The 12310-nt window shown below is 37.5% G+C and overlaps 1 protein-coding gene across 1 annotated transcript; it reads right to left on the minus strand.

Moving 5' to 3' along the window:
* Positions 1-966: 966 nt before the first annotated feature.
* On the minus strand, positions 967-12187 carry LOC137284459 (uncharacterized). Its single transcript, XM_067816271.1, has 9 exons — positions 12135-12187; positions 9324-9996; positions 8764-8959; positions 7881-7907; positions 7530-7621; positions 6903-6973; positions 6372-6474; positions 3082-3112; positions 967-2767 (listed from the first exon to the last, which is right to left on the minus strand). The coding sequence occupies exons 1-9, from the start codon at positions 12178-12180 to the stop codon at positions 2600-2602; spliced, it is 1407 nt and encodes a 468-aa protein (XP_067672372.1). The 5' UTR covers positions 12181-12187; the 3' UTR covers positions 967-2599.
* Positions 12188-12310: the final 123 nt, after the last annotated feature.

Below are 12310 nucleotides of genomic sequence, written 5' to 3' on the forward strand. Positions count from 1 at the left end.
AGGAGAGTTGAGGACCAAAATCTAACAATTTTAATTTCTGATGATCTGATATATAGGGCCATCAAGAACATATATGTGGTATATAACATTCAACCTAACAATTCCTGGTATGGCGGTTATGCAACTACGAAGTGTCTCATGACTAGATTGGGGATCTGCGCCTATGGCAGTGGCAAGAACTGTACAAGCTGATGATGAGTATAAACAATCCATTCTACTCTCATCTATGGGATCAAAACCATCATTCGTCTGTCATACAGACCCTGAAACAAATATGAACTTTTTTTTTTCTGTGAAATGTTAATTTCAGTGACTTGTTAGTCTAAATTCTCATCAGCTCCAACATTTCCTGATCCTGTATTACATGAGGAATTTTCGTGACATTTCCTAGAATGTTCCACTTCTGATGGCAATAATCATTGACCACATCATAATTACTGGGAGAAGTCATTTTGTTTTGCCATTTTATTTTCTATTTGTTATTTTGCATTATGTATACTATTTACACTGATTTTTGTGCCAACAACCTATTAACATTAGCATAAAAATATATATAAAAAAAGTTGGAAATATTTGTAAAGTATAAAAAAATCAACTAATTAATGATTGCGCATGTCAAACTGTCACGTCTTTGATTTGACTTTGCAATAATGATTGAAACCATTAACTTAGATCTTCTATTTGTCACTTGAACAAATTTGTAACATTTCTACTAACTACATGAAATAGTCTAGTAGGTGGAGTACCTATACAATTAAAACTAAAATTAAATTAAGTCCCATGTATTTCATACATTTGTATGTTGAAATGCCGAGTCATGCAAACAAGAAAAAAAGAGAACTTGTCATTAACATTGTACTCAGTACCTAAATCAGTAGTAAGTATCCATATATAGCTAGATACCGAATAAAATGTAATGTAATGTGTATGGCATATATGCTATTTGGAAATTTAATTTAAGGTATATTTTTTTTTTTTTAAAAATGTATATTTGTATTGGTGTTATAGTCACACATTTAGTGAGTGTGTTGGGTTTTTTTCCATAATGAGTGCAATAAAATTGTATGGGTTGGTATCTCTATATATATAACCTCAATCAGTGTTTAAACTGGGTTTTACACCTCTATCATTATAGCTGAATCACATCAACTCAAAGCCTGGACAAGAACAAACACTGTTATTGTCTGCATAATTACTTTCTGCCTTGGAAACACAGCTGGTGATTTCTCAACCATGTGAATGAACTATATTCAGTTATATATCCAGTTGTCATTGTGACCCAATTTAATCCCCAATTTGCAGAGTATCCACATTTATGTATTAAAAATATGAAAACATACACAGCATGTTAAATCCATTTTGAATGGGTGTACATTATGATTATAACTATAATTCAGTTTAACATATTCATGTCAAAATAGGTCACAAATAAAATCAAATTACAAAATATTTCTATTTGCACTGAGTATTCAAATACTAAAAATCATGTAGAAAAATTGTATAAAATATCACATATAACATGAGTTAAAAGCAATTAGCACTGCTTACTATTCAAGCACCATAAAATCAATAAGTTAACATTATTAAACGACTACCAGAGACTTGGTCTCTGAAACTAGAAAGTATGGGACTATACCAAAATGCAAAAGCTATCTCATCCTGCCATTATAGTCACTATAAGTCATGCCTCTTTTGCCCTTCAACAATTATTTTGTTTTTGGATTTAGCAATATTCCATCAATATCACCAGAAATGTGCTTCACACATTGTGATCATGTAGTGACTCGAACCTGCCTCTTCAGCATGACGAGTGAATGCCTTATTCTTGTGATGCAAGTCCCCTGGACAAGTGCGGTCCTTAAGGTAACATACTGTGTGCATGATGACTATCAGCAGAGGGCAAATTCTACATTACTAGGGACTGATGTAGTATCAGATGGACAAATTCTACATTACTAGGGACTGATGTAGTATCAGATGGACAAATTCTACATTACTAGGGACTGATGTAGTATCAGATGGACAAATTCTACATTACTAGGGACTGATGTAGTATCAGATGTGTGAGATCATGTAATCAGCACCTGTATAGTGACATACCACTCTGCTCTGTGGCATATATCGCATCAGCTCTGTGACATACCACTCTACTCTGTGGCATACTACTCAACTCTGTGACATGCCACTCCACAAGTTCCATTCTGACAACCAGGCTGGTATACCATGCCTCTGTGGTATACCACACACCTCTCTGGCACATCACTCCTCTGTGTGGTATACCATGACTCTCTGTGACATACAACTCATTTCTGTGACATACCACTCCACACTGTGACATATCAGTCATCTCTATGACATACCACTCCACTCTGTGACATACCACTCCACAAGTTCCATTCTGACAACCAGGCTGACAGGCAACAACTTGTACAGTGCTCAGACTAGCCTCTGTGGATGGTGGAAAACTCATTTAAGTTGCAGCATGGACAGAATGTTGGTACACAAAGTAGAATGCTGAGGTCAGAATTTTGTGTTGTGGTATGAAATATCTCAACTTTACAACAGTGATGAAGGAAAAAGGTCAGCATGCTCTTAAAGATCAGGAGGGAATTTCGACATGGAGACCATAGTTGGAGAAATATTTCTTAGTCTCATCTAGATCCATGCCGCTTTCAAGCATGGCTAACTCCTGGATACACAGTCTGTGCTGGTCTTGTATCTGCTGTACAATCTTGTCATGCTCCTTACAGAACTTCCGCAACCCAAACTGAAACACACCAAGATGCTCATTGAAAAACACAACCACAGACCTCTAGAATATTGACTAGGTATAGTGCATTCTGCCTTTTGATGTTGAGGTGACTATCAAATATCCAATCTAACTTCAGGAGGGCATATCAAACCATAGCAGGACAACAATAAACTTGCACATGACAATGTCAATGTTCTGTTGCTTCATGTTTGTCTTACAGCGATGAATCTTGTGTACCCTACAACTGTTGCCCACATACATGATCAGTTAAACTGAAGTAAGCACAGCATTGCATGTTCAGTAGCTTGAATCACCATGTGTACACTCACTGTGTCAGGGGGTTCGGGTGGATTCTTGATCCTGCAAGACAAAATGAATTCTTTAAATAGATAAACATACCTCCTCTGTACTCTATATTACCATATATAAGCAGAATTTTGACGACCAAATAAAGAAGCCTGTAGAATGGGGTCAGCTTGTTTACGGGTATCACTTTTGTAAAACTGTATTTCTGGTGACCAACAAGAAATCGTTTTGCATGAACAAGCAAGAGACAACTACTTTGTCACTGAAGACATCAAGTTTGAAATTAAACATCACGAGACAAGATTATATACTTTTGTCTGTACGCAATACCACTTTGGCAAGATGGACAAAAAAGCAGACAGAAGCAACAATCAGAATTGCTTCCCCTTTTCGACTGTAAAAATAATGGAGTGAGCGAGTATGGCTTTTAGCAATATTCCAGCAATATCACAACAAGGGACACCAGCAAGGGACACCAGCAATGGGCTTCAGACATTGAACCCATGTGGGGAATAGAACCAGGGTCTTTGGCAAACACTTTAATCACTGAGCTGGACTGTGAGGTGCTAATAATCAGTACATCAAACAAGCAGTTGTAGGATGTAGATAAAAACGGATTTCAACTGAGAATAAACACAGAACTTCTGCCAAAGAACCTGACACCAGGTCTGGTGATGGCAAACCAATAGCGACCTTTCTCATCAATAACTCAGTCTCTATAACTGAAACAAAGATCACATCTATTATAACTGGGTATGCCTAACTACATATCTATTACTAATATTTCTACATCCTAATGGTAAGGTTTATATTGTCAAGAAAACTACGATCTAGACCAGAGACCTCATAAGTACTGGCGCCTAATTCTAATGTTGGACAAATGAGTCAGTAAGCAAATCAAGTATTTTTTATATTCAAGGTGCAATATCAGCTTGTTTTGTAAAGCTAGTGTTTTAGGGTATTCTGTTTCTATTATTGATGTGCAAGACCTTCACACATCATGGGAAAAGATTTGGAAACCTGTTTTCCTATACACAAATGCAATCAATCTAAAACCAATTTGATAATGCACCTTGGGGCAGCTATCAGTAAACACTCTTTTTGCAACTGTGTGTTGACATATAACTCATGGAACAATCCTAGGTATATCAGATCACCTTTAACTGCTACAAGCCATCCATGCACCATCAACCATACATCTAGCTCAACCATTCATGCACCACCAAACATTGATGCACCATCAACCATCCATGTTCAGCCAACTATCAATGTATCAGCAACATCTATGTTCCATCAACCATCCATGTTCCATCAACCATCCATGTATCAGCAACATCCATGTTCCATCAACCATCCATGTATCATCAACCATCCATGTATCATCAACCATCCATGTATCAGCAACCATTCATGTTCCATCAACCATCCATGTATCAGCAACCATCCATGTTCCATCAACCATCCATGTATCAGCAACCATCCATGTTCCATCAACCATCCATGTATCAGCAACCATCCATGTTCCATCAACCATCCATGTATCATCAACCATCCATGTATCATCAACCATCCATGTATCATCAACCATCCATGTTCCATCAACCACCCATGTATCAGCAACCATCCATGTATCAGCAACCATCCATGTTCCATCAACCATCCATGTATCAGCAACCATCCATGTATCAGCAACCATCCATGTATCATCAACCATCCACGTATCATCAACCATCCATGTTCCATCAACCATCTATGTATCAGCAACCATCCATGTATCATCAACCATCCATGTTCCATCAACCATCCATGTATCAGCAACCATCCATGTTCCATCGACCATCCATGTATCATCAACCATCCATGTATCAGCAACCATCCATGTTCCATCAACCATCCATGTATCAGCAACCATCCATGTATCAGCAACCATCCATGTATCATCAACCATCCATGTATACCATCCATGTTCCATCAACCATCCATGTATCAGCAACCATCCATGTTCCATCAACCATCCATGTATCATCAACCATCCATGTATCAGCAACCATCCATGTTCCATCAACCATCCATGTATCAGCAACCATCCATGTATCAGCAACCATCCATGTTCCATCAACCATCCATGTATCATCAACCATCCATGTTCCATCAACAATCCATGTATCATCAACCATCCATGTATCAGCAACCATCCATGTTCCATCAACCATCCATGTATCATCAACCATCTATGTTCCATCAACAATCCATGTATCATCAACCATCCATGTATCAGCAACCATCCATGTTCCATCAACCATCCATGTATCAGCAACCATCCATTTATCAGCAACCATCCATGTATCAGCAACCATCCATGTTCCATCAACCATCCATGTATCATCAACCATCCATGTATCATCAACCATCCATGTTCCATCAACTATCCTTGTATCTGCAACATCCATGTTCCGTCATCTATCCATGTATCAGCAACCATCCACGTATCAGCAACCATCCACATTCTATCAACCATCAATACATCACCAACCAACCATGTTCCATCAACCATTCACATGTAACAGAACAGTAGATTGCTCTAATCTTAAAGCAGTAATTGTTCTGGGAATGCAATACTTGCCGCAGGAGAGACCACATTCTATCACTGGAACAAATATCACTGCTTGAATTAGATTCATAAAAAATTCCCACAGGCTTCACCATGAATAGATAGTGGTGTTTTTGAGGTTCCCAACAGGCACCTCATATAGTTGAAATGTGATGCCATTATCATAATTATGTCAAGGTCAAAGGCAAAGTGAAAACTATCACTGGTCCACTGAATAACAGATTATTCCTAATTAGAGTAGTGATGATGACAAAGACTAGTGTTTCCTTTGCACTCTTTATTTGCATTCATTATCGGCTTATACTAGTTGTGTCACAGCATGAACTGGAATGGAACGCATTAAAATATTTTATATTTTGAGAGCACATTTTGACATGAAAATAGTATTTTTGGAAATTAGAGAAAAAAAAATTGAATTAAAAAACACACAGAGAAAAGATGAAACCCATGGGTATAGGTACTGTCCAATGTCAAACAAGAGAGTGAATATATTACGCTGTGATGGTTCTATTATGTCCCTTCTCTAAGGCTTAAGAACCATGACTATGTATACTACTGAGTGAATATTCCATTAGTGGGTCATATAAGGGATACTTCCTCAAACAGACAATATTCATGAACAATCTGAGTTCAAACGTGCACTAAGAACACATTACAGTTGTGTAATGTGGCAAGTGTGAGCATGCACAGATCATGTCTTACCTGTCTGGGACCTTGGCAAGTGTGGTGTCCACCATTTCCCGCAGTCGGGTGATGTCCGCCTGATACTGTACCATCATGCACTCACTGTCGTAGCTGCCGATACCTGAACACACAGACACTGTTAGACAATAGACACATTGTTACATATAAACACATTGTTACACACACACGCTGTACACACACCAACAGATTCCACAAATGTAACACCTGTCAAAACTACCAAGGCCTGCAGCTTTATGTTATTCCTGTATTAGCTACCAAAATAATCTCCAAATGTAGCCAAATAACAAAACATCAACAATGTCTGTAACTTTCCTTACTTTACCTATGTTCCATCCCTCTCATGTCTCTGGTGAGTGGGTTTGCCTAGTGGTTAAAGTGTTCACTTCATCAGTTAGAGCCTGGGTTCATTTCCCCTCAGATGTATAAAGCCTATTTCTGGTGTCCTCCATGTGATTCTGCTGGAATACTGCTAAATGTGGCGTGACAACTAAAATCACTGACTTACTCAAGAGATAAAGGACAACATACCAAGCAGGAGATTTTCCAGTTCTTGAATTTCCTTTCTGACAACATCAGTTGTTCTCCTGCCTTCATACCTCCTGTAGAAGTAACAAGTTATAACACACATGTTTGATGAAAAAATAACAACTAGTAATGATATTACTTATTTCTTGGATTTCTGAACAGTTAACCAACCTTATTTTCATCAAATATAACTGTAACTGACATCAGAGTGTAGTACCATTTTTCAGCAGAACCCAATTTTGTGAGAACAAAAACCCATCAATATCACTAATATTACCATGACAGGACATTTATCTTTGTCAAAAATACTGAGTTCTGTTCCTTTTCTCTTTGAGACCTCCTTATGTTTGCCTGAAGAGAACATCTGTTTCACATACTTATGGGTCATAAGTACATAAGGGTGAAGCTAATTATTTTTGTTTTTTCCTACTTCTGATTTCAGGAAAAGGAATGAGCAGTCTGACAAAAAAATAAGCACAATTACTGCTTGACCATTTTCTCCAAAAACTGTGTACATAACCATACTTAGCAACAACACTGAGACATTTATTCCACACACTACCCAAATAACAATTTGTAGACTAGCAATGGGAACTGAAACTTTCTTTAAAAACGAAAAACAAATCTTACACATGTAGAACAGTTCCATCTTCAGCACAGATCTTGTTGAGCAGACGCGATCTGTGGTTACACTCCCACCCTGAGGACAGTTTCCTGTTGTACTGAAACAAAACATTGACCTTGTGACACTAATCTAGCTTTGTCTTTGCTAGATATGTTCCATATCATGAACATAACAACAACAAAAAACAAGTGAAGAAGACATATTTCAAATAAGCAGTAAATTTGAGATAGTCCATGTTTTAGAGTGATCTGCTGTATTGGCATCGATGACTTATTTGAGATTTGAGATAGTTCAAATCTTAAGCATATAAATCAGGTCAGCAGAAGACAAGTCACTGATAAGGATGATATACTCACAAAAGGATGGCTGTATTTCTTATGGGGCTGAAATACACAAGGACAAATAAAGGACTGTTTAATCTGGCTGCACCAGGCCAATACCAAACATTGCATTTAAAGTGGAAACTATTATCTTAAAATGTTGTTTCAGTGAAAATATGTTCTGCTAAGATACTACTGCATCTGAAAACTTCATAATTGTTATTAAACATACCACAAAAACCAAATATTTTCAATTTCAAACTGTTTTTCTAACACTTTCTTGGCCATATTGCATAAAAACACAACTCATTATTAACCTTGTATGATTTAGAAAAACGATGAAGAGTGGGATAGAATGTTTTGATGTAGTTTGATCCAGTTGTGTCACTGGCACCGTTTGTTTGTAATCAACATTTTTCACAGGTAAGATGGTATGAAATTAATCTGGTGTAACACATTCTTTATTTATGTTCAGCTAGCATTGACATTGGTAATACAGAAGTAGCAAATAACAGGCTTTTCAAAACTATTTACAGTGAATACATCACACGGTGGAAACATGAATATTGAATATTTCGTCAATGATGGCAGAAAGTGAAAGTGATTTCAGCTGAAAATCAGCTGATCCAGGATCAATTAATTTCCATTAAAATCCACAAATTTCCACGGATTCACAGAAAAATGATACATATAACTACAAATGATTATTCATGATAATAATCTCAGATAATGAATATTGGTTTGCACATTTTGAGCTGGCTAGGAATTACAACCAAACTATATCTTGTTATTTAAGCAATTGTGATGGACTATTCTAAAACAAACACCTCCTCCCTCTCATCAGCTGAAAATCTCACAATCCCCTTCCCTGCATTTCTTAGAGTAACAGTGAGGAATAAAATAATCTGAAGGAACTCACTACTGTTTTTTCTGGTGGAAGTACCCCCTGACAAGCTAGTGCATCCTCGGCACCTTGAGGTGGTGGTACTTCTGGGAGGTCGTCATAACATCCAGCAAGAAATACTAGACAGTTTGATGGGTCAGCACCAATCACATCCTTTGATATATCTGTACTCAGCCATGGTCTCAGTGGCTCTAAACAGGCAGGCATCGACCTGGCACAGGAATTAACATTTTTCACGTTCTACCAAAAGAACTGCAAAAACATGGTATAACTTGATTGGCTCAAATTTCAGTGAAATTCTAATCCTTTATAACATTGAAAGTTTCTAAATAAGAAAGAAGAAAATCAATCTGTTCTCAAAATCCTTTTTCCAATTTTTTCACATTTGAGAATAAACAACCCCTACACCTCCCATCATGATGTACGACCCCTAAACCGGAGACCAAGAACAGTTTGCAGCATCTTACTTTTCCCAAGAAACAATCTCACCATAATCCTCTGCACAATTATTCACTGTGAATGAATAAATACTACTACTTTACTATGATAATCTGAACAAATTCATTCAAACACACCTGATACTTTCGTTGGGATCCTTGTTTGTCTTGCCCCCGTCACTGGACAGCACATAAGGAAACCCTTTGCTTGTCAGGTCTTCAGTGCTTGAGAAAATACCTGGCTCACTACCAAACACCTGTCTCTTCAGCTTCAGCCCAAATACTGACGGCTTCACTCCGTCATTGTCAGATGTCTCTACTGATGTGTGTTGGGCAAGGGTTGATTTAGCTGATGATGGTCTACTTGTACCTGTTGAAGACCTCCCAGATCTGTCACTTTTGGAGGGATTTATAACTGTTGCACTTTGTGGCCGTTTTGGTTTAGTCTTTTTCGGGATATGTACATTTAGGTTCATGTCAACTACTGATACTTGACTCCCAGACTTTTCTAAACATTGTGAATCTGTCTCATCACAGTCTTGACGCTTCTCTAGTCGACCCTTGGCACTCTGTATTCTGCGTGGCTTGTTAGGTTTGTGATAGGTTTGTGGTTCATAAACCAATCTACTGGACAGTTCTTCTGATAATATGTCTTCATCTCTCACAAAAGATTCAGTAAATGCATCCCTTCTTGGTTGTTGACACAGATTTCTGAGTCGATTGGCTGTTGAACAGAATAGCTTCCCTCGGTAATGAAACTCCTTTTGATATTCATTGTTATACTTTGGGCCTGATGGTGGCAAATGATCAACTGGAAAAACAATTGCATTTTCAGATAATGATATACAAATAAAAATGCTGAGGCATATAAAATCTGATCAGTGACTATGCATTCATATCAGTCTGACTCCTGTAAAATGAACCTGAATCAAGCAGTTGAAGTGGGCATGTTTACAAGGAAACAAAGCATATCTTTGTCTTGTGAGGTTTTTGAGGTTTAAGAAACATTCATATTCTTCTTACAAATCACATTAACCACTGCAAATCATCTCACCCACTTATAAACTCAACTTTATCTTTAGAAACCTCCATCCTCCGTGTATTTACAATGTCTATGTGACACCAAATCATTATAAATATAGCTGTCTGAAAACATGAGTATGGTTTTACATAGCTTTTAGCAATATCCCAGCAATATCCTGGCAGGGGGACACAAGAAAAGGGCTTCACACACTGTCCTCCACAGAATATAACATAATTAAAACACAGTTATCACTTGTTCATGATATATAAAATGCATTGCTGATTAAGAAAAACCAAATAAACAGAATTACAATCATATTACGTATAATCACAAATCAGAAGTGCAATATTTTGTACATGGGTTTACCTCCCTGGAAACGAAGCAGCTGCAATACTGAACCCAGTCAGAGATGATGGGTGTGCACTCAAGTGTAACAAAGCCTTTTCATTGGCCACTGGTTCATTTGCCAATATGCTTATGTAGAATAGGAGCACTGAACCACGTCTGATATAAGCTGCTATCTATCAAATGAAGCCCTTGTAGCCCCCTTTCTCCTTACCTCCCTTTCACCGACCACTTTTCGTTTGCACTATTTCATTTTATGATTTTTCTGATTTCACACAAACCTACCTGTATGACAATTTAAACCTTATAAACATCAAATACATGAAAAGATTTTAACAAAAACACAATTAAATTTTATCTCTTAAAGTATATTTTACACACAAGATGGGGCTGTACCCAGTTGTAGACGACGTAGCGAAGACACTGGAAACCGTAGACGGATTCCGGTTGAAACAGTTTTGTGACATAAAACATAAACTAGAACAAGATCACGACATACGAGTGTCACTGTATAAGAAGTACCATAGAGCTTTCAGCTTCGTGGATGGGGTTGACACTGCCCTTATGACTACCAGTATGGCATTAGGAGCAGTAGGTGTGGGGTTGTTGACCACCATCGTAGCAGTTGGGTATTGAGATAACAGCCTATGTATCAGGGTTGGCAGGGTTGATGTTTAAGTTTGCATCCTGCAGATTGCTTCGTACGGCATTGAAACATGATGAGATCAGGATCCAAGCAGATGTAAAGTTGGACACAATAAGCATATGTATTTCCATTGCACTCACAGACAACAAAATCTCAGAGGAAGAGTTTTGTTTGCTCTCTTTATTTATGGTGTATAAGCCAGAAAAGGAGTTAATATCAAATTGGATGTGGTCAGTGATTGAAGTTGTGCATTGCATATCGTCATTAACAAACACGCAGGCAGATAGGTGTCAATACAGCATGCGTTATGAGCGCATGGCTATTGAAACCACTTTTCCCCCCAACACTGAGTGAAAATTAGTGAATCATTTGAACTCTGATTTTCCAGGCTTTTTTTCATTGCATCTTTTTAACTCAGGTTGAATAGGCATTTTTAATGATTTGTTTCTGTCAGTACATACTGAAAGGTATCAAAATCTGCAAAGTTGTGTTTTACGTTGCATGTGACCTTTAAGCTCACATTTTCGTATTGTTTCCATTTGTTTGTAATAAAATCACTTTATCAGAGAATACGTTTGGACACCCTGTATCTCACGATGTGTAAAAAATGCCTCAGTTTCTCTGAATATGGTACACATTTTTAGCAAGTTTTACAGTTAGATAAATGTATATCTAAGCTTGATCATACAACTTTATTTTTGGATGGCACTGTCGCAGCTTTGAGACCCAGTGTTAAAAACAAAACAACATTTCCAATATTCCCTAGGTATATCGGCTATACTTCACAAGACAGCGCATGTTTACAAATGTATTATTTCCACGTTAGTTTTATCAGACAACTCAAATTATCAGACAGCTCATATTGCAAGACCTTTTGGAAGCAAGTATTCAACAAAGGCAGCTGTCATAAGAAAGAATTGTCACTGTTCTCCACCTTTAGCTTCCGGCATATCGTGCCCAAGATCTATTTTGGTCGCCATGTTGTTTACACATGTTGCTGCCTGTCAACAGACTTCAGATTTTTGTTAAATTGATGTATTTTGTAAGCTGTGGGTTAACATACAATGTATTTTTCAAAATAATTGATATTATATTTGAAATATTTATTTT

The sequence above is a fragment of the Haliotis asinina genome, chromosome 5, assembly GCF_037392515.1.
Source record: "Haliotis asinina isolate JCU_RB_2024 chromosome 5, JCU_Hal_asi_v2, whole genome shotgun sequence".
Classification (NCBI taxonomy): domain Eukaryota; kingdom Metazoa; phylum Mollusca; class Gastropoda; order Lepetellida; family Haliotidae; genus Haliotis; species Haliotis asinina.